Source organism: Crocodylus porosus, unplaced genomic scaffold, assembly GCF_001723895.1.
Source record: "Crocodylus porosus isolate Cpor-Errol unplaced genomic scaffold, CroPor_comp1, whole genome shotgun sequence".
In the NCBI taxonomy this organism is placed as follows: domain Eukaryota; kingdom Metazoa; phylum Chordata; order Crocodylia; family Crocodylidae; genus Crocodylus; species Crocodylus porosus.
Genome location: NW_017728886.1, coordinates 216150908 through 216174973, shown reverse-complemented (window position 1 = coordinate 216174973; position 24066 = coordinate 216150908). Strand labels below are relative to the sequence as shown.

Below are 24066 nucleotides of genomic sequence, written 5' to 3'. Positions count from 1 at the left end.
GAAGTGGTGCTGGCTTCTACCCTGGGGGTCTTTAAGAGGAGGTTAGATGAACACCTTGCTGGGGTTGTTTGACCCCAGTACTCTTTCCTGCCATGGCAGGGGGTTGGACTTAATGATCTGCTCGGGTCCCTTCCAACCCTACAAACTATGAAACTATGTCTATACAAAACACTACTAAGCAGTTGTTATTAAACATTTATTTATCACCTGTATTAGCACTTATTTAGTACTTGTATTAGCAAGTACTAAATAAATGCACAGTAGCTGGAATTACTGCACAGTAGTGCCAGCGAACATCTTTTAGGTAACACTACTGTATAATAGCCTAATAATACTGTGAAGTGTATTAACACTGTCCATGCTGTGATGCACTACTACGCAGTATTTTTCAATTACTCTGCAGTCAGCATCTATTGTAGATGATTGCAGAGTGGAGACTGGAAGATTGTTCCTGCCCTGAGAGCTGCCTGTTGCCATGACAGGCTCCATCACCAAAGCCCAGGAGGGAACAATGTCCACCTCCCTGGCAGCAGGGAGCTCCCTGATTGTGGAGAAGGGGCTTGGAGCTCCCTGTTGCCAGGGCAGGGGGACATTGTCCCAGCCCAGGATATGGTAGAAGAGCCCACCCCAGCAACAGGCAGCTCCTGGGGGCAGGGGGCAATTTCCTGTGCCCTACTGCCTGGCTGATCAGGAGCAAATCTGTTCCCATTTGGCCGGCTAGACATGCCTTACTGCACTGTAATTACTCAGCAGCTAATTTGCTACTTGCATTTACAGGTCGCAAATTAATTGCCGTGTAGAGCAAATTACTGTGCAGTAAGGGTATGCTGGTGTAGATCGTGATGCTTGCTATGCAGTACTTTGTTCTACTCTGCAGGAAAGCATATTGTTTAGACACACCCATGCTGCACTAAAATAATGCGACTCAGAGCAGCAGCATCCTGCCACAATAACAACATCCAATGATTTTGCAACAAATAAATAGACATTTTAGAAAAAATCTGGTTTATTATAAAGTCAAAAGGTTGCTCAGTTTAAGACACTAAAAATTAAAGTGATGCACAGTTCCCATATATTTTTACACAACTAAAAAGTGAACTGCAAAGACTAATCATGTGTAAAAACTCACACTGTTAGGGCTTTGTTATACCTTATACTGCTAGACATGAAAATGTTGGTCAGTATTAGTGCTAGTTCAAGTTTGGAACAGTCACACTTCAGGCCAGTGGGGGACTAGAGAACTGAAAGGTAAGAATCCACCCCTGGCCTTCCCCCCTCCCCCTGCCATCCCACCTGGGCCTCCCCCAGTTCCTGCCACCGCTGGGGCTCTCCCAGTCACTGCTGCTGCTGAGCTGCTGTCTGTCCCAACAGCAGTGTCAGCAGCCATGCAGGCAGGTTAACCCTTCTCTGCCTGCTCCCTGGGACAGACCATGCAGGCAGCCACAGCTAAGTGGGACAGAGGGTAGTAAGCAGGGATCTGGGGTGCTGGGGAAGGAAGGGGGAACAGTAGGCCCAATCCAGACCAGCAGGGATGGGGAAGCAGGGGGTGGGGTTTACACTAAGGTGTAGCTTAGAGTGCCTACACCTTAAAGTAACATGAGCTGGGTAGCACAGATCAGAGAGAATCCTGCCCTGGAGTGGCCTTTCTTTGAATCAAATAATGAGTGCTTAAAATCCATTTCAGGTGTTAATGTTCAGACAATTCAAGGGGTAAGACCTCCAGAAGTCACCCAGATTTAGCATGTAACAAGGCCCTTTGGAATGTCTTGGCTTTCTCTAGGCAAATAACTGTACAAGGTTGGTTTAGGTAGATAAGCCTTTTTGAAGAACCTTCTCAAAGTTGATTGGTCCCAAGTCTTAAAGCATTTGTTTGCTTTGTTGTCTTTTCCTTTGATCTAGTTTCCACCCAGTTCTTTAATGTAGGTGCCACTAAACCTCCCAGATTTCTCCTGATGTATTCCATGACACTGAAGCAGAAGAAGTCACCATGAACATTTCCTTGCAGAGGCCACCCTGGCTAAATACAGACAGTCAAAAAGCCCAAGGCTGAATTGATTCAATCTTCGCAGGTCAGTCTATGCTACATAAATTGAACCTATAAGCAAGTGAATAGGCATTCACTTTTGATTCCTGAAATGTAGCCACATGCCTGCAGTAGCCTAGGGGGCCATTGGAGCATGCCTCCCTGCTCCATTGGAGCAGACAGCTTGGGCGAAAGCTAGCTTGTCCACCCTGCAAGGAGGGGTGGGGGGCAGGGGAGGTACCAAGCATCCTGGGATGCAGAGGAACTGCGAGTTAACTTGAATCTGAAGGGGATCTGGGACAGAACTTCAATAAAGTGATTAAACATAAATCAGTTAAGTCTGATACTATATCCATACAGGTTTAACTTAAACCAGTTCTGGTCACTTTGAAAGCGGTTTATGTGCTCTGAACTTCAGTTGTGTTACAAATATGAGCGAGTTTCTGATCACTTATACTGATTTATGTGAAACTTCTGTCCTTAGCTCCAAGAGCATTCTAACAGTAGGGTCGGATGTACCCTTACTGGAAATGCTGCTCCAAAATAGGCACATACATGGTTCTGGAGGGTCTTTCTATTCCTTAGCATATAGGCTCTTCCCCTTTTTTCATTCTTCTGTTCCCTTCCTCTGAACGTCTACTCTCTACATCATAGATTTCCTGGGTTCATTTGCTCGTATGTTGTATCTCCACGTTCTACTCATTATTTCTTTGTGTCTTAACCTGTAAGACTTTCAGGGAACAGCCTCTTCTATGTTTGCATAGCATCCTACATTATTGGGCCTCAATTCTTACCAAGGACTTTAGACGTTATCATAATATAAATATTTAATAATAACCAGGGTATCTCTAAGAAACTCCTAGAGAATTCATGAATGTTGTACATCATAGATTTGACTCAACCCTTACATCTAAGTAGAACATGGTATCATCCCATTCATAGGTCTTATCACCAGGTCCAGAAGAATTCTACCATAGAAATATCCAAACTCTTTCAACACCAAGAAGGGAGATCTTCTTATGCCTGCCATATCAACACTATCACAACCCCAAAAGAGCATGATCTGGATCTGCAAAGGATGGTGTATGAACACAGAGTGAACAATCATGTGAGCAAGCTGAGCACAGAGAAGGGTAAGATACCTGCCAGTTCCAGATATCCTACTGTTGAGAAGACCTAAGTAAAGTGGGTAGATGGAAAAGGAAGAGGGGGAACCAAGTGATACAGATTTTGTGACCTAGAACACTACAGTGACAAGACCTGGAACAATAGCCAAAGAAGAGATACAGGGCTGTCCTGGGCTCTGCCTTTTATGGGGAAATTCTACTCAAAATCATGCATGCATATGGTTGGCAGAGAGAAAGGGAGCAATGTGGAGAGTTATAATTTTTGTTCTCTGTGTTTAAAAAATGACTCAAATATTCTCTTAAAAAGCCTTAAGAAAGAATACTGTCATCATCCTGGTGCTCACAGCCAGTTCTCTAATAACAATGTATATTTACTGTATCTGCATTGGGAAAAAATAGCCAATAGGAAAACAAATTATTTTTCATTCTTTCAAGTCTTCTTTATAAACAGAAAATTAAATGCTTTCAGTAAAAAAGCTTTATATCACTCCTATAATAAAGTCTTACTTGTACATATATATTTTAGATTGCAGCAAAAATATGACTGTTTATCACAGAGAAATAGCCAAAATAATGGGATGCGATAAATTTATTTTTAAAGTAACATACTGCTTTTAGTTTCACTGGATTCTAGAAAATGGCATGGTTGTGTCTGAAAAGGATTATTAAGAGTTTTACCTGCAATCCTTGCCCATGTTGACAAATTTTCAAATTTGAGCATCTAGAATAAAGGCATCTACATCTTTACTTAGGCACCAAATAACTAACTGTCTTGGTTTTCTGGACTGCCAAAATACATTAAATCCTGTCACCAATTTTTATATTTCACTGTATACTGTAAAATACAGTTCCACAGCCCATATGCATCAATATTTGTCTATATCACAATACTTACATCAGAATAAATTCGTGTTCCAATTACACGAGCGTAGTGTGGATTTGCCTGCATACAGTTGGCAGGGCAATACACCCTGAAAAAGAAAATACACCACATATATGTAAAGGAAGTAATTACAGTATTATAATACCATGTTATGTTTCATTACACTAGACTTTAGCATTTGGCTGAGTACAAATAAACTGAGTGATGAATGATGATAGGGTGCCCATACTAGCAGCCTTTAGTATGGGTGCACTGATAAAGATTTTTTGGGCCAGTACCAATGGCCAATTATTAATGAGCCATACTGGCCAATACTGATCTGATTGTTGATATGCAGTCTGGCATCTTGGACAGCTGTGTTCGGCTGGTAATTCTGTTGGAGGGGGGAGGGAGAGAGGGAGGGAAGGGCATAGGAGACGGGGCAGAACAAGGCCCCTGTAGTGAGGGAGGGAGTGGGGCTGGGGTTGGGTTGGGGCTGGGGCAGGTGCTATACAGCCAGGGCAGGACAGGGTGCACAACAGAGACATGGCTTGTCCAGAGTTGTGGGAGGGGGGAGCAGCTGCTGGTGCTGCACATACCCCCAGGGGAGGCACAGGGGGCATGTGCTCCCTAGATCTGTACACAGGGTGAGAGTGGGCTGGCCGCTGTGCACTTGGGGCTTGGGCTGCCTGGCCCAGGCTGCACTTGGGGTGGGTGGGGGAAGCATTGGGACGGGGGCTACAGGATAAGCTACAGCCATCCCAAAATTCCCCATAGCCCCTCCATAGCCCCAAATCCCATCATTACCTACCCTGCACTGCCCAACTAGAGCACAGCCTGGGCCCAGCCCCCTGCCGCCAGGAAAAGCCTGGCACAGCCCTGGGCCCGATCATGTAGCGGCAGCCTGCTCTCGCCCCATGCACAGATCCGGGGGGCACATGCCTCCCCTGGGCCACATTGCACTTATCAGCTCCATTATTAGCCACATCACCCAAAAAAAGCCAATTGCTGATAATGTCAATTTTCCTTTTATCAGTGCTGATACAACATGGACTGATGTACAGGTGCACCTCTAGCCTTTAGACTTATAGGTGCACCTGGACTCTTAGGTGCTGTTGATGCCCTGGCAGGAATGGGTGGGAGATCACACTTCTGTGTCTCTGAAGGCTCTAGCTTACAAAGGAAACATAGAGTAGCATTAGTAATTGTTCTTGTGTCTTGACAGTTCTCTCATCTGGAACGTGACAAGAAACTGCTTGCTTCCCTCTTGGTTCAATTTGTATATGAGGCCAGTCTGAGACGTGGTGAAATGACACCCCACTCTACTGCATCTCTTCCAGATACCATGGTGAAATATCCTTCCTTCTGCTACGTCATGTCTGGGATATGGATCAAAGCAAGTTGGACAAAACTTGGTTGCAAGAGTACTGAGGTAAGCTAGTGTGGTTGGGAAAGCAAACAGAGGAATTGTAATTATATCAATTGCTCTCATCTGGAATAGCCTGAAACTCTGATTATCTGAGCATACGCTACTAATATTCCAATGCACAATTCAAAGAGGTGATGAAGGACAAGGTAAGACTCCTGCCTGGAGGGAATGCACTATGAAAGGGCAGTTTTAATTTATAATAGACCTGCTGATATCCGATTAGTATATGGACATAAGATTGGAAGGGCATGAGATACATTGTTGCCATAACTGATGGCTGCTTGTAACTCCTTGGATTAAATTTCTTAGAGCTATGTCAAGAGCATCTACTGGGTTCTGATGGCCCCATATTTCTTTGGAGTTCTTGAAGTTGAAGCATAAGAGAATTTCTGTTCTTTCAACTTCAGGTATATATTTTTATATATATCAAGACATCCTTTATTTTTTCCCTTGACAATATTCATTTTTCAGTAAAAAAAATCTAAGATTAAAGAAGGAAAGGTTATGTCCAGTCCTACATTCCATTCATTTCTTTATTTCTACACCTCTCTCACTGAGTAAGTCTGCAGTTGCAGCCAAATACCAAAAAAATCCAAAGACCCAAATGAGACGTTATGGGATGTTTCCTCAGCAGTTCTGGCTTTGTGTTTGCTTCCTGTATTGGCTGTAGGATAGCTATGAAAGTGCTTTTGTGGATATCTCCAACTTAGTTTGCGGTAAATCATGCTACCCTGTATTTACCTTTGACTCATCTATGGTTTTAAGAACTGTTACTGGTTTCCTTCTTCAAAATATTGAAGCACAGCCTTCTTTCGATGAGTGAAAATTTTGGCTTAAAAAAAATAGCTTACACATATTGCTGAAAGCTGTAAATTGGCTTACAACCATGGCCTACTTTACCAGTCTATTAATATTTCTTTGCAAATATAAATATTTTCCTGAGCTATCATCCAGAAAAACCCAACCAATCAAACAACACCTAAAGCACAGACCTAGGTCTGTCTTTTATATCTGTTTTACAGATGGATAAACTGAGAAACAGAGGTCATGCTTGGCCAGCAGCAAAGAATGGGAAAAAAAATGTAGCTGCAGCCTCTAGTATAGGGTTTCCCAAGGTGCAGAAGACTCTTATATCCTTATATATAGGAGACAGTTTGAGAGATCCCTCATAAAAAAAAATACAACCTTACAGATGCTCCTTTCCTAGGAAAGTATTTAATAGCTGGAAATGTTCTTAAACCAGAGGCTGAAAGACCAGCATAATATTTCTGATTAATTTTCAAAGGTTCCCAGCACCTATAATTCCTGTCAGCTACTATTAATGTCAACAGCACTTCAAGAAAAAAAAAACCTGCAGCAGCTCTTTATTTCAAAAAAAAAAAAAAAAAAAAAAAGGAGGAGTACTTTGAACTAACAGAAAAAGATTTCAAGTTACTTACCTTGGGCAGTGTGAGGCTGGTTTTTGGAATGGACACATCTGTTCTACTGTTGTTTCACAGGTGATAGCTTGAACTGACGAAAATAAACACAAAAAAAAAAAATCAACATGTGCTATCAAATAAAGTACAGTCTAATATAAGATTGCATACATGAATAAACACTAACCTGCTACTTTAGAGACTGTGAAGGAATTAGCAGATTGGTATTTCCTAAACAAGAAATAATAGGAAAAAATAATCAATTTCTCTCACTAATTTTCGTTTAAGAATACTGTTATCAAAATCCTAGAACAAATACCAGACATAGCCTTCATTGGGACCCACTAATCAAATCCCCACAACAGTGACTAGTGTTAATTGCACTGAATAGTTTAGTTTATATTCACAGTGAAAATCAATATGAAGTCAGTGATTAGTGAAACTTGCACTGAGCTTTGTCAGCATCCCTATTTGATAACAATAATAACACAAGATAATGGAATCATCTCCCACCTAAAATCCAGAAACCAGCATCTATGGCTATGTTTTGCTCAGGAGTGTTCATCAGCAGAAGCAGTCTTTGCCCATCCATGCACCCTTCAGCCTGAAACTGTTGGCCCAGAAAGCCTTCCAGTCATAGCCATTTTTGAGAACCTAGATTTTGCTTTTTTAGAATCATTTCTATGTTACCATTATCACTGCTATCTTTATTAGGCAAGCCAAAAGCATAACATTTCCTTGTTCATAATTACAAGATCTTCTTTGAACCTTTATCTACCAAGGATTAATATTAACAAATGGTGAATATTTTCAGTCCATCTCAGCTCATATGCCAGTCTTCCTGATACTTTGGTTTTATTTTTTATTCCACTTTTAATGAAGAAGTAAATGACTACTTCATTCGACTTTGGTAAACTGAATCTTGTAATGACTGATAGTGCAGTCACCTACTCAAAACTGACCCAACCAAATGACCTATTAACACTCTATTTGCTGTCAATTTTCAGTTACACATATGTGAATTACAAAGGAGGGAATAAGAACACCAACTAAGTTTTCATTATCATAATCATATTCATTATCATGGTGAAGGCTACTTTGTTCATGCTAACATTGATTTAACGCTACCACCTTTGATTATAAAAGCATAACATTGATACTTACGCAGCCTGGGCAGTACATAAATACTGCATTCCCATTGTTTTTCTTTTGCAAGTTAGCATGTGTATGCATCTATTTTCATGTACAAAAGCTTCAAGAGGTCTTTAAACAAGTATATGAGTCATGCCATGCATCTCTGAATTAAATTCTCATTTTTTTAGATTGTCCTATCACTAGCAAATCCTTTTTTTTTTGCAAAGCACATACTAGTAAACTTGCCTGCAGGCAAATTTTCTGCTGAGTAATAAAACTTAAACATTTATGTGGATATATGCATCTTTATTGTATTTATTTATTTATTTATTAATTAGACGGCTTCACCCCTAAATAGAACTGGTTAGGGTTATTAAAGGTTGCATGGCATTTTTCACATAAGCGGAGAGGAATATGCTATAGTACCCTGGGGAAAGTTCCCATTTCCTTAGTTTTAACAAAATATTCTGCTTGGAGAGGCTTGTTCTCACCATCTTTACCCATCACTAGTACTTTAACACAGTTTAACTCACTGACAATATACACCACTCATTTACATGTGAACTTTTACAAGATTGAGGTTATCTAACAATAAATACTTATTTATCTATCTAATATAATGGTCAAATGTTATGACTATAAACTACTTCTCCTTTATCCGTTGGACTCATCTTTTTTTTTTTTTTACCTCCTGACTCCTAGCTTTTGTGTTGTTTTTGCTGAATGCTGTTAGAGAATGGATACATTTTCAGGTGGAGTGAAATTATATTGTATTTTCAGGTCTTTCAGGATAAAAGGGGCTATATGAGCTAAATATTATTATTGGGACTTATTTCACATGTAAGCATTCAATAAACTGGAAACGTCCTTATACATTTTCATTGCAGTTATACAAAATAACAGTGTTGTACTTACCCAATAGACTGAACACCATTTCTATATGATTTGATGAAATAATTTTTTCTTCCTTGCCTGGTGACATCTACCCAGCCACCATCATTGTCCAGAATGCCATAATGTATAGCAGCTCGACAAATACTGGATTGCTGGAAAACAGAGTGAGAAAATCATTCCCATGTCAGAAAAAATAATTTCTTCTCCATTTTATTTTAAATATTTAAAAATTACAACTGTAAAGTTCCTAGTAATTTTAAGGCTGCTCAATCTTATGCCTTGGTGCTTGTGGCTCCCATGACTCATTCTGAAACTCAGGGATCAGCAAAACATGGAAATAATCCAGCTGCTGTAGCTTTTTCCTACACATACCCTATTTAGTGGGAATGGGGAAGGTGATATAAAGGTCACTGACACCATCTGAGGTTTCTTCTACAGAGAGGTAACCATGTAAGCCAGCTGTTTAGGTGCTTCCTGCCCTTAGAACGGGGCAAAGCAGTGGGAACATCATTCAGGATCCAGCCCTTACAAATCTGTAATTGGTGAATGTATGGGAGTTGAAAATTCTACAGACAAGTTTGATTTTGCCATCACTGAGAAATAAAAAGCTTGTATATTCATGTTTACAGGGTCTACTGTTTCCTACGCTTTGTTTTATGTTCCACAATATGTGCTGGCATGCAAGAGGCCTCTGTGTGACTTCTTTCATTGTGGAGAAGCTGCTGCATACCAGCTTCCACACAGCTCTTGACAGAACAGGACCGTGATCCAATGGCCAAGGGACAAAGACAGCTAGGAATCTCCTTCTACTGCAGCCTTCATTCATCTTTGCAGCTGCTGAGATTCTAATATCTTCTTCCACCTGCTCCGCCACTGAGGACTTGTAGATCCACGGCTGGAGGCAGGCTTATTATAGTGGGAATCTGTATTCACCATATCACAGCACTGTCAAAGGATATAAGTGGCTATTCAGGAGGGAAACTATTGCCATCTGCTGTCCTCACCACATCCTGGTGGTACTGCCGCTGTTTGGTACTGCTGCTGTCTGCTTATTTGTCAGAGTTATACCGCTTATTTCACAGCTAACTGTCCCGGAAGGTCTTTCAACTATCTGCCACCTGTGAACATGGTGGGTAGCAGTACACCTCTGCCCCACAGCCCACAACATCCAGTGGGCTGAAGAAGGCCCAAATATTTTAAACTAATCATTAATGTTATATAGCTAGAATCAGATTCCCTGAAGTGGTCTATAAGTATGCACTGTAAAGTCCTGTATTTGACCCTCAACAGTAATTTGCAGGTTTCATTTTTTTTGTTTGTTTTTTCTCTTTTTTTGTTATCAAAATGATTTGCACAAACAAGTCTTGCTTATGTGCATAAATGTGAGGTTTTACATGTATAACAGTTGCAAATGCTAAATTGCAGGAGCAAACCTAGATGCAGCTGAGATAAACCTTAACCTCTCTGACAGACTTTTTACTTTTGGTAAACAGTAACCTCTACAAAATACATTGTTGCTGCTACCACATTTCAGCTATTATTCCAACTGAAAAAGACAGAATTTCAATTAAAATGATATTCACAGCACATCTAATTTTAAAAACATATGTTTACCATTTCATAATGTACACTTCCAATAACTTTGGCTTTACTGTCCAAACAGCCAGCAGGACATTCATACCTAGAAATGTAAAGTACAAATTACTCTAAGGTCCTATGATTAAAGGTAAGAAGATATTTTAGCTGATATATGCACAGCCTTTATCTGAGGCTGCAAAGATGTAACATACCTATTGCAAGTTGTTCCTTTACATTGGTCTCTTAACCTTACTTCACATGAAACAATCTGGGCTAAAACATACAAAAATAAATTTAATTAATATACCTTAAAGTTATTTTGTACTATTTGGTCTAAATTTGTTGACTGCATGCAAACGATGAAAACTCCTTACACATTTGCTGTGTGCTTATTACTTCATTTTTCTCAGTGTCATCAGTCCCCACAGAGCCTGAAGGGGAATGGGTCCTTGATCGACTTTGTGAGGTTGTTTCTTGTACTTTGGATCGCTGCCGTTCAATCTCATTGGTTTCCTCCTCTGGTTCATGTGGAGAGTAGTGTCTGTCTGAACCTTCTGTTTTAGAGAATGAATTAAACAAATAATCTCAATAAATCACATTCCATTTATGTAAGGAGAAAAAAGGATGGATAAAAAATACTTGTGACACCATTCATTTAATTATGCTTATAATGGTTTGGTTTTATGGAACAGTTTTTCAAGATGGATGGACAAGAGAAAAGCTTGATCCAATGTTCACTGAAGTCGTGAGACTTTTCATTGATTCAATGCTGCATGTGTAGTTTACACACAATATTTGAAAGTTTAGCAACTTTAAAGCCAATTCTGCATTTAGATAAAAGCTAACAACCTTTCAGAGTTTATTTTTTTCTGTCCTTTAGGCACAAGCTGGAGGGATTTGAGTAAAATGTCAATCAGCACTATCTAGGCTTTTTACTGTGGCTATAGGGAAAAGAACTAGAAGCAATGGCCTCAAACTGCAGCAGAGAAAATTTAGGTTGGAGATTAGAAACAATTTCTAACTCTGATGGTGGTCAACCATTGGAACAGGCTACCTAGAGAAACTATTCAATCTCCATCTCCAAAACTTTTCAAAAGCAGATTAAACAGACCTTGGCTGCAGTAGTTTAGTCAGGGACACTCCTACCTTGAGCAAGAGGCTGAACTAGATGACCCTATGAGGTCCCTTCCAGCCCTACTTTCCTATGCTTGACCAGACTTAAAAAACCCAAAAACAAACAAACAAACAAAAACTTGTTATAAGTCTCACTAGACAGATCTACACATGCATTAATGCACAGTGGTTATTGCACATTTAATTTAGTACTTTTCAAAATCAAGTACTAAATAAATGTGCAGTAACCAGAGTTACTGTGCAGTAGCACTGATGAATGCATTTTTGGTGATGCTACTGCTCAGTAGCCTGCACAGTAGCCTATTAGCATTGTTTGTGCTGTGATGTGCTACTGCACAGTATTATTAGGCTACTGCACAGTTAGCATCTCATGTAGAAGCGCCCACTAAAACCCTAACTCTATAGTCACACATCTGAAATCAAAGCCTCTTCTAAGCACATAAATAGAGTTCCTAATTTTTAGAGATGTTCATTCCTGTACCTAAGACCCATGGGAAGCATTGCTTTCATAACACTATAAAGTTTGCAGAGCACCAGGGGCAGACACATTTTTAAAGCCCCTATGTGGAGTATGACAAAGGCACACTCTCCACACAGCGGACAATAGAGGGATGCTCCATAGCTCCCTCTACTGCCAGGAGAGCTGGTCAGTGACCTGAACAGGCACACTGAAAGGTTGTGAGCCATTTAAAGTTCCAGGAGTAGGTGCCTGGAGCCTGGGATCTAAGTCATCCAGGATCCTGGAGCACCACTGCCCATTGAGGTGGAATCCCAGACTGCAGGCATGTTCTTTAAGCACCAAGCAAAAACAGTCCCAGATCATGGTCTGCAGATAAGCTAGAAGCTTTAAAGATCACCCCGTATTCTATGCTGCAGATGCCCTAGGAAACTTAAGGAACCCACCTGCATCCTGGGATCCCAAAGGTATTCAAGGAGGGTGGAAGGGGGTAGGGAGTGGAGAGAATCAATCCCTGAGGGAAGTTTCCTCCCATGCTGATTAGTTGGTCACCCAGTTCTGTGAGGAATGATGAACGCTCCCTTTGCACAGCCCCATTTCACTCACAGGAGTGAGGCAGGAGAAGGGAAAGCATAACCCCTACAGGGTGCTGCAGGGGCCAAGGTGGGGGACTGAAGGAAGCCAGTGCACCTTGGGATGCTGGGATGGTACATGTGTAACATGCCACATGTTCAAATTTAAGCACAATATAAACAAACTACAAAGATGTTCCACATTTAAGGAGTTAACATCTTTGAAGCTGGTTCATCATTTTTTATAGATGGCTCCCCATTTTATTATATGATAAATTACTTGAACGTATGGCATATTTCAATTATCGCACAATTATTACATTAATCATGTGATAAATGTAAAGCCCGCTAGGGGCCTAAATTCCTTATTTAGCTACCTAGATTAAAGTACAACCTAGGAACATTCTAAAAAAGTGATATACAGTGCGTTTATGTTTCAAAAGTATTAACAGAAATGATTGCCTAAATCAGCTGTATTAAAAAAATGTTGTCATAATATGCTACATTCTAATATTATAAAATATCACTAATACAATTTTGAAAACTGAAAATTACAGAAGGTACTAATGAATATGGACCTACATAATTTGTGTTTTCATGGATTTTGCGGAAACCACAAAATCTGAGATTGTCCGTAAAATCCGCAAAATCAACAAAAATAAATAAAGAAAATTCTGGCTCCTCAGGGGAAGCCAGCAGTTCTTGCTGCCACAGGGGAAGGTGCCCACTGGCAGAGCAGCACAAAGGCAGCAGACAAGATGGTGGCTGCCCACTCATCCCACTGCCAGAACCTCTCAATCAATTAGTGCCAAGGGGTGGGGTGGCACGAAGGGCAGCCAGCAGTCAAGATGGCACTTGCCTCCTTGTTGCTTCCCTCCCCCCACAGCTTTTCCACAATCAGCGCTGAGGGACAGAGCTGCTGCAAAATGCCTGCAAAATTGCTCTGCATGCTGTGAGCAGGCCATGAGAAACTTGGCCACAACTTAAGTAGGTTCCTAATAATGAAGCATGCTGGCATTTCACTGGAATGAATAAGTTATTTTTGCTGCTGGCATCCTGTATTTCTTTATAGAATCTCCTTTGCTTGTTTTGCTGAGATAGTGAGAGTTTTTAAACAGAGTGCCACTCCTCTTAGTTTTTGGTCCCAAATGGACTTACGTACTCAGCAACTCAGACCAGTGGCAGTTCTGGGCATGTACAGAAACACAGTTCTATGGAGCAAAGTAACTTTCAGGTAAAAAAAAAAAAGAGAGGTGGGGGGAGGGAGAGGGAAGAGGTAGCTTGCAATTAAAGCCTCTCTGGAATTAGAGAGCTACTGAGATGGTTTTCTGAATCACAATTTGGGACTTAGGCCATTAAAGACCACCCATATTTTGTCTTGGGCAACTTTTACATTATTAGAGGAAATCATAATAGAGTACACATCACTATCTTACAGCAAAATAAATAATTAATGAAAAAGGATTATATTTTGCTAGCCATTCACACAACACAATCACAGCTCCTTTTCTTGAAATGATACATACCTCTGTAGCAAAGATTTTCTCTGCAGCCTCCTCCAAAACTAGGTGGACATGCAGAACAGGGGTGACCGTGCTTATAAGGAGCATGACCCCACCAGTTGCCCCTTAAAAAATAGTAATTTTAATTAGTAAAATATGCCTAAATAAATAAATATACATCATTAATAGTAACTATCACTTCAACAGAAACACAGAGACATCAATCAAGATGAAGCCTGACTTGGTAGCCTAGTTGTTAAAACACTCGACTGTGAGTGGAGAGACAAGTTCCTGATGCCAGGATTAGTTTTGTTTTTTATCCAATGACTACCTAATGTAAAACACATAACAGTCTTGGGAGCAGTAACTGGAACTCAAAATTCTTCTCTACCAAGGCAGTGCCTTAACCACTAAGTTACAGAGTCACATTCTATCTTGACTGTTCTCCTTCTGGATCCATGACTCTTGCATTCTTGGTGCATCAGAAGTCCAGCTTCAACAGAAGGGAGTTACCCACCCAACTTATTCTATCACGATTAGGAATTGGGATGTGTTGATTTGGATTCCCTCAGTCTAATGTGGGCCGGTAACCTAGGCCTTCCATTTCCTGCACAAGTGGCATAGACTTCACGTTCAGCAAGTCTGCAGATGACACCAAGCTGGAGGGAGTAGTAGGTATGCTGGAGGGTAGGATTCAGAGTGACCTAGACAAATTGGAGTATTGGGCCAAAAGGAATCACTTTAGGTTCAAGAAGGATGAGAGCAAATTCATGCACTTAGGATGGAACAATCTCATGCACCAGTACAGGCAGGGGGCTGACTGGTTGGGCAGCAGCTCTGCAGAAAAGGACCTGGAGGTTACAATGGACTATAACCTGAATGAGCTAGCAGTGTGCCCTTGTTGCCTAGAAGGCCAACAGCATACATGTATTGGTAGGTGTGTTGCCAGTAGGTCAAGGGAAGTCCCTCTATTCAGCGCTGATGAGGCCACATGTGGAGTACTGTGTACAATTTTGGGCCCCCGCTACAGAAAGGATGTGGAGACATTGGAGAGAGTCCAGCAGAAGGCAACACAAATCATGAGGGAGCTGGTGCACGTGACTTATGGGGAACAAATGAAGGAACAGGGTTTATTTAGTCTTGAGAAGACGAAACTAAGAGGAGATTTAATAGCAGCCTTCAACTACCTGAAGAGGAGGTTCGAAAGAAGATGGAGCTAGACTGTTCTTAGTGGTGGCAGATGACAGAACAAGGAGCAAAGGTATGAAGTTGCAGCAAGGGAAGTTTAGGTTAGATATTAGGAAGAATTTTCTCACTAGGAGAATAGTAAAGCACCCAGAGAGGTGGTGAAATCTCCATCCTTGGAGTTTTCAAGACCCGGCTAGACAGAACTTTAGCTGGGATGATTTAGTTGGTGATGGTTCTGCTTTAAGTAGGGGGCTGAACTAGATGACCTCCTGAGGTGCCTTCCAACTCTAACTTTCTTTGATTCTGTGATTGTAAGTGCTCTAGCCACTAGCTATTAAGCAAAAATTAAGCATCACCATTTTTAACTGAACTGAATGCTGATAGTGTAAGACAGGCCCATGTGCTCACAGTATACCTTACTAACTGGCCTCTCAGAGACTTAAGCAGAGTTAGATATTCCCACCCCACCAGCAGAAGTGTTTAGGCAAGTGTTAGGTGTCTACTTGATCAAACTGAATCACTTCTGTGTATGCACAGATGCCCAAGTAAAAGCACTTAAGTAACTCTGAAGTCCAAGGTGGAGGCATCAAATAGTTTAGAAATCAGTTATAAGTTGTGTCTGCTGCAACAAGGTCAATCTATATTAGGTTTTGGAACTTAGGCACCTAAATTCCATTAAATCCCATACAGTGCCTATGGAACCAGTTTGACTATCACCCTAAATTACCTTATCATAAAACAACAGGAATCCTGATGTCTTAAGTGGAAAAGCTTGCCAGCCACCTGAGGACAATATGTGACCCTAAGCATGGTATGCTTTCTAAATGGTAATAATGTTACATAGCCTCTAAAATAAGAATGGAGAGGTACATTAACTTTCCAGACAAAATGATAAATACCATCATACGACAATAGAGATCTCTGACCCTGGAGCACTAGAAAAGAGTTAATTTGGACAGTTAAAGCTCCAGAAATCAGAACAGTCTTGATTTAGCCAAGGCAGCACTGGAAACAATGTTTCATTTTGTAATAGCACAGAAATAGAAAATGTAGAGTTACTTTCTTTTGGGTAATCTCCTGGATTATAAATAGCTTTTCCCTTTCGATATAATTTAGAGTGTCCTCATAATATGTGTACTTACTTAGGAGAATAATTGCACACTAGGTAGACTGCTTTCGGCCAAATCTGTCCCCAGATGTTCATGTTATGGCACAAGTTAATAGCACAACCTATTCTGCTACTTGTGGCCCATACCACCTACATGACAGGAAAGAGGCATGTAAAAATCAAATGCTAATCAAAAATTAACCAAATAATCTATGAAATACTGAACTATAAGTGTATGCCTACAACTCTACTTCAAGGTGAGGAATTCCCCTTAGCAACTCCTAGTCACATGAGTCACCCACCTCTGTCCACATTACTTAGCTCAGGTATCACACAGAAAACACAGAAGAGGTACATCTACACATGCAATCAGTGTGACTGAATATACTCTAGCTCAATTTAAACCAGAGTAAGCTAATCCCAGTGGCATTGTGTAGACAAAAGGAGATGCATATGTGCACAGCACTTCAAAGTGGGCTAAATGCTTTTTCACCTCTTTAATGGTGTCAGTGTTTGCATGCATCACAGGTATATTGCACATTAATACCAGCCACCGTAGGAAATTTGGTGGCGTAATGCACCTTAAATGACTTGGGGTGCAGCAAACTAAAACTCCTTAGAGGATTTTTAGTTTGCAGCCCCTACAGCCGCAGAGTGAAACACTGGGCTCCATGCAGCTCCATGACTGCAACAGCCCACCAGCAGCTCACCTTCTCTCTGTGAGAGAGGCAGGTAAGTCATTGGAGTATGTGCATGACACGGGGGTTTAATCAGCCCTAAATTGAAACCATGATTTTTAAAATACACCACTTCAATTTAGGGCCCCTGTTTTATCTACAGACACCCAATATCACCATCTACACATGTGTTTAAGCACAGTCCTTTACTGCAATGTAGGATAGCACCTGTGTCTGATGGGACTATCCTATGCTAGAGTAAATTAATCTACTGTGCACTAATTGCAACACACATGTAGAGGGTGACACTTTACTATGCATTAAATTAATTTAATGGTTAAGAGTGAGCTAAAGGAGCAAGCCTGGGAGTGGTCCTACATAGCAGGACAGACACATTATGCAAAAGTATTATTTTTTCTTCCTTATATTCATACACGCACAAGTAATGGACAGAGAGAATATTCATGCATGGACCACAACTATTTTTTTTTATATATATTCAGTACTGAAGCTTATGAAGACTGGATAATTTCTGTCATATTTCTGCATAGTATTCATCTGTCCTGTTTCAATGACATCACCAGAGCTACACAGATTTACTACAGCTAATAAATTATTAAGTTATATTTCTTGTTAGAAGGAAAAGTTTTATATTAATACAACGTTTATGGTTGTTATTTTAAGTAAGTGGTATATGTGTTTGGTTACGGAACAAATGTTTACAAAGATGCAAAGATGCAAGAGTCTCCTTTTGAAGAACAGAGTTTTTTAAAAAAGAAAAAAACTGGGGAACTGTGAGAAGCTGGGCTGTTGTATACAAACAAAATCGAAGGACCAAGAGAAATGTGAAATTAATTAGATAAATAGATTAGATGGATGACAGCCAGTAATTAATACAAGGAAATGATATGAGTAATTGAACTGTTAACAGGGCTTCATGAACTGAAAAGATTCAAATCTGCTACAGATCACAGATTTTAACAATTATTCTTTTCATGTTATTTCAGTTCACTCAGCTATCAAAAAAACTCATTACAGAGCTCTTGAAACAACTTGAAAGACTAAGACTGAGTTTTTCAAAATCTAAGCAGTTAGGTACCCAACACCCTTTTAATTAGTGGAAGTTGTATTTTTAATTCCCTTAAGCCTTTTGAACATCCAAAACTAAAGGCTTGGATAGATGCTGTGCAAAAATACCCATGCATGAAGAGCATTAACACAGTGGGAATCCTGCATGTAATGAAGACGGATAAATTACAGGAGTTTTAATCAAAATGCATAAATGAAGACTTCAGTGGTCAGTGTATTTTAACATTAAAGATGGACATACATATATTGTTACTTGTAGTAAAAATAATGTCTTCTGAAACAGTATCCCATAATGACAAACTGAAGTTAAAAACATTCTGAATGCTTCTGGACATCTGTCTAAAGTTGTGAATGCACATTAGTCAAAACTGTAGGGAGTGGTTAACAGGTAGATATATAGTTGGTGGTATTAAAAATATCAAGATTGAGCATGGTGGACTTTTTGAAGTAACAGGGCTGACACAATTTTTTGCGTTTTTTATCAGATGACATGAATTCCTGGATCAAGACTTGATTGAAACATGTTCAATATTCTAGGAAAATTGAAGAAAAGTAGATTCAGGGAACTAAAAAACATTTTAAAGGAGAAGAATTCTTTGGAACATTGTACCAACTGAGTAAATATACTTTTAACACCTTTGTATTTTCTTGTTTGGTTATTTTTGTGACTCTGGAAGCACCTACATGACAGGCTACTGCACAGTCGTTACTGTGCATTTATTTAGTACTTATATTAGCAAACACTAAATAAATGCACAGTAACTGCAGTGCACTAGCAAATGCCTTTTAAGTTATCCTACTGTGCAGTAGCCTAATAATACTGTGCAGCTGTGACACACTGTCCATGCTGTGACATGCTACTGCACAGCATTTTTCAGCTACTGTGTAGTCAGAAGCTCATGTAGGCATACCCACTGTGCTGTAAAAATCCTTGCATTTAAGTTTCTAGAGCATAACACCATTATACTTAGTCTCCATGTTAAATAAGTTTATTTGATACATGGCAAAACTGGGTTGCGCTTGAAGTTATCTATCAGTTTTAAGGCAAGTAGATAGGAAATGAAAGAGTTTATTCTCCTCTGTCCACATCATCTTTAGGATGCTGACAGGGTCAGCACAAAGCACAGAAGGTCCTCTGCCATTTGAAAATGTCATTGCTATTATAAAAGAGTCATAATTTGTTCCCTATATGCTGGCTATCCCTGATTAGTCATAAGACAAAGCATTTTTTTACTCATTATACATTCTTATTGTATATTTCCTTTTAGTGGCTGTGTCAACACGAGATGCCGACTATGCAGTTGTTACTGCACAGTCATTTTGTATTTTTATACAGTAAATGACTGCGCAGTAGCATCCCCAAAGGGCTTTTTGGTGATGCTGACTGCTGCACAGTAGCTCATTACTACTGTGCAGTAGCTTGTTACTACTGCACAGTAGCACTGTGTCATATGACACTACTTCGCAGTAGTAAGAATCTACTGCGCAGTCAGTGTCCTGGTTAGATGCAGTCACTGAGTGCAGAATATGCCATTTGCAGAGTGTACTGAATGGCAGTGTTTTGCACTCATTCTGCCTGATTATTGGGCTTTCTGGGGAATCCCTGCCTGGGTCAAGGTAACAGAATTCATATCCATTCTAGATGTGTAAGAATTCCACAGAAATGCAGCACAATCCCATTCTAAGCCATGTGTAGACTTAGACCAGATGAGGCATATAAACAAATTCCAATAGCTACAAACCACCAACAAAGGGACATATTTATTTTTAAAATCAATGGATTTTCTATGCCTTGGAGGCATGCAATTTTCTTGATAGTAAAAAAATAAATAAATAAATCCCAAAACATACCTGTGTATAATGTGTACAAACAGGACCAGAACACCTAAAAGGACAATATGGGTTGCATTCATGAGGATAAGGATAGGTAAAGTCTCTCACTTCATCATACCATGCTTGGACATGAAATGTCGGAGGCCTATACCTATAAAACCAAAAGCAATTCTTCAAATCATTGCACAACAAACCTAAAAAGTTATACAGCATTGTCTCACTTGAGCTTTACATAGCGAACAAAGTTAAAAAAATTGTTTGTGGTATATTTATGGTATCTTGAACTACCTTCCCCAGTGTGCCCCCAAATTCTGTCCAATTGATGGAAGAAGGCTTGCAGGTCCATGTTCCCACAGACAAGTTTCCGCCCAGGATTCTGCAGATCTCTCAAGCTCTACATCCCATGTCTATAGTTTAAAAGAAGGAAATAAAAGAAATGCTTCTTAGGTATATTTCCTGGATATTCTGTGCATTTCATAAATCTCACCAAAGCTATTTATTCTTTAAGTTTCCTGTTCCTCCCCATTTCCTCAATTAAGAGGACTCCTTTAATGTGGTGATGTCCTATTTGGGTTTTTTAAGAAAAGCATCTTTATACAACTGCATAAAAATGGAAATATTTTTATAACATTATTTTTTCCTTTGGAACATTCCTCTGGAAGCAAAATACAGCAACATTGTGGAATATCTGAAAGATAAACTATTAAAGTGACAGCCTTAGTTCAGCTTTCTAGGCTAAATGTGATACCTTTTTATTTTGTGAGATCTCATTTTTAGCAACAGGCAAATAACTTTAGCCCAAAGTATTATCCTGTCCTCTTTCAACATAAAACTTCAGTTCCCTAAACCAAGTTAAAATGATATTTCATCCTTTTTATAATTAGTTTATGTTAAAATTACATACAGTGAAACAAAGTATTTATGGAACACAGCATGCTTTCAAAATCTAAATAAATGCCTGTGTTTGGGAGTACAGTTAGGCTGGTAAAATAGGATATATTCAGTATGTGAAACAAAATGCTGCGTATCAGTAAGGCAAGAGATTTCTGTAAATTCTAACACAAGTAAGACAAACTGACAAAGCCAACTTATATATAACTTTTTGTCTGTTTATCATAATATCCTTTAGAAGTATTTGAACTGGCTTGTAAATGAAATAGAAATGCAAGTCATTTTTCTGAAATGTATATATCATTAGTAAAGACGTGTTTCTCTGTACAGTGGTAGACCAGGCAAAATACCAGTTTTAGAAGAGAGTTTGCTCAAACTGGAAGAGAAAATTTCCTTTTTTAGCTCAAGGATTCTTACTGCTGCCTGACTTCTCATGTATCCTAGCTGAAAATTAGAGAAGTGGCTTCCAGGTAGCTAAAAGGTTGCCTTGACTGGCTGAAATAGAAGTTCTTCATGTCAAGAAACTGCAACATTTCCAGGAAGCAATGAAGTTCATTGATGGAAGACAAAATAATTCTGTTGTATGTTTAGTCTACCAGTTTCTTGAGGAAGAGCATAAGCTATCAAAATAAAAAAGAAATCAATTTTTCCTTATTCTATTTCCCCCACAGAAGCTGGGGCTGCCATATAAAAATCTTTTGCATAGTTAAAAATGGAAAGCTCTAAACAAGAGATGAACACAGAAATGTCACAGTGAAATAACATGTACCATATCATGTTGTAGTGATTCTCAACGAGGGTGCCAGGGCTATGGAGATTCTTTGAAGGTGACAGCAGGTGTGAGAAAATAAGCAGACAAGCATGAGCTCAGGCTTGTCCCTGCCTATCCACTCTCCTGTCTCCACTACCTAGCCACTCTGAAAGGAAATAAGCACTGTTATATATAAATTACTTTTTGAAACTGTATGCCACTCATTTCATAAAAGTTACGGAGGGGTGCCTCAAGTCCAGTGCAGGGTGCCATGACTCCAAAAAGGTTGAGAACAACTGACATATTGTCACATAATGTTACAAATCTAATATACTATGTCTCCAGTCTCAATGAAAATTATATACGTTTTTCTTTTCTCCAAATCATGTTTCTCAAAATGAAAATTTATTTTCAAGAAATCTATGATGTGGTGACTTGACTTGTCTTGGACCATTTTTCTTATCAATGTATCCATAAGACATTTTAAAAATAACTCTGGATCCCCAAACTCTAATATTTATTATAACTAAATACAGGATATTAATGATGAAGAGGACTTTTTAAGTAAATTAGGTGTGGACTGCCATGAACAACTGGTGCCTCCCACAACCAGGGGGGAGGCACCATAGCAGCGAGTGGGGACCACCCACAGCTGCCTCCCATAATGTCAGCAGTGGGGGAGACAGGCAGCAGCAAGTGACAAGCAGGGACCACCCACAGACACCACCAGCCATGCTGGGGGGGCGGGGGAGCGGGTGCAAACAACAACCACCCTCAGAAGCTGGTGGTGGCCAATCTCGGGGAGGGGGCATGTGCCCCACCATACTCTCCCTATGCTTCTTCTATGTGGACTACAAAGCCCGCTGCAGTCAATGGTAGCTTTTCTATAGACCTGCTGGGCTTTGTCAGAGATCTGTTGTTCAGTCTTTTGCCACCAAATGACAGGTAGTACATGCACTTGGCGCAATTGAGATTTAAATGTCATAAGCAATTAAGATTCCTCACTTTCCATGAGAAAATATTCTAATAAATGTCAGTCAGGAATTTTTGAAAGATGTTCTAAATTAGTCTTCTTACCCTACCATTTCTAGTTAGAGTTAAATGTATTACAAGATTTTAATTTTTCTCCTTACTAAATAAACATTTTTTTTTCCTCCTTATCATATCAGTCCTCCAAAAACATATAATTATCATATTTCCATTAGTCATATCTAGCTCTTTTGCTTTATAAAAATCAACACTGGTACATTTCCTACACTCAAATGGAGTCATGACATAGTTATATGCAAAAATAACATTACTGAATTGTTCCACTGCTATGTGACCTGGAAAAATGCAACAATGTTGAATTTTGCTCAATTTTTTCAATATTTAGATTTAGTTCAGTGAACTTGAAAATGACTGGTTCAAGCTGCTTTGTATATATTCTGAATCCTTTGCCAACTTCAATTCAAATCCAACTTATATTCTAAACAATTACCCATATGAATGGTTTTATTAAATGGACCTTTATATTTTTATTAAATGGAGTTGTGCTTTGCACTAATGCAAAATCAACAGTATAATTTTCCTTTGCACGCATGTCTTTAATAGTCTCTATTTAAATTAAACTAACCTATAGTTTATTCTTTAAAGGCACTCAGAATCATATTAAGCTTTCTGTCCAAAGACCTGTTAATGTCTTCCCACCGCAAGGTATTTTTGCCATTTTGTTTTTAGAAATGAAAATACTTTATGCATCTATTCCAAAATTAAATTGTGGTTTATTGCAAAAAACAATCTACTTAGTCCGTTAAAAAAAATTTTTTTTGCAAAAATTTTTTGCAAAAAAAGAGCAAAAATTTCCTCTGCTAATGATGAACATGCGAACCAAGGCTCTGCAATGATAGACTTTGATTAAAAACATCATTTATTGTCACCAGCCATGACAGATGAACATCAAGATTCCAGGACATTGTTGAGACTGGATGGCATCTTCAAAAAACCTTCTGAAGTGTTTCCATTTTTCAAATACTTTCTGGCTAGGAGGCACGGAATACTTTCTGGCTAGGAGGCACGGGGGAAGTGGGCAGCGGAGTCCCCCAGGGCTCAGTCCTGGGGCCTGCACTGTTCAATTTCTTCATCAGCGATTTGGACAACGGGGTGAAATGCAACCTGTTTAAATTCGCTGATGATACAAAATTTGGGGTGAGGTGAGCATGCTAGTAGGGAGGGAAAGACTGCAACAAGACCTGGAGAGGTTACAGGAGTGAGCTGACATAAACAAGATGCGTTTCAATACTGACAAGTGCAGGGTGCTGCACTTAGGCAGCAGAAACCAGCAGCACACTTATAGAATGGGAAACTCCCTTCTTGAGAGCACGGAGGCAGAAAGGGATCTTGGAGTCATTACTGACTCC

The 24066-nt window shown here is 39.6% G+C and overlaps 1 protein-coding gene across 1 annotated transcript in view; it reads right to left on the bottom strand.

The window, feature by feature from the left end:
• Positions 1 to 24066, bottom strand: part of CRISPLD1 (cysteine rich secretory protein LCCL domain containing 1) — a 63000-nt gene that overhangs the window by 10935 nt on the left and 27999 nt on the right. Inside the window, exons 3-13 of the mRNA XM_019549430.1 lie at positions 20314 to 20432; positions 20044 to 20176; positions 16461 to 16576; positions 14155 to 14255; positions 10840 to 11019; positions 10678 to 10738; positions 10502 to 10568; positions 8909 to 9039; positions 7047 to 7090; positions 6881 to 6953; positions 4046 to 4121 (exon numbers count right to left, since the gene is read on the bottom strand). Of these exons, the coding sequence (XP_019404975.1) occupies positions 4046 to 4121; positions 6881 to 6953; positions 7047 to 7090; positions 8909 to 9039; positions 10502 to 10568; positions 10678 to 10738; positions 10840 to 11019; positions 14155 to 14255; positions 16461 to 16576; positions 20044 to 20176; positions 20314 to 20432 (1101 nt within the window). The remainder of the gene's footprint in view (positions 1 to 4045; positions 4122 to 6880; positions 6954 to 7046; positions 7091 to 8908; positions 9040 to 10501; positions 10569 to 10677; positions 10739 to 10839; positions 11020 to 14154; positions 14256 to 16460; positions 16577 to 20043; positions 20177 to 20313; positions 20433 to 24066) is intronic.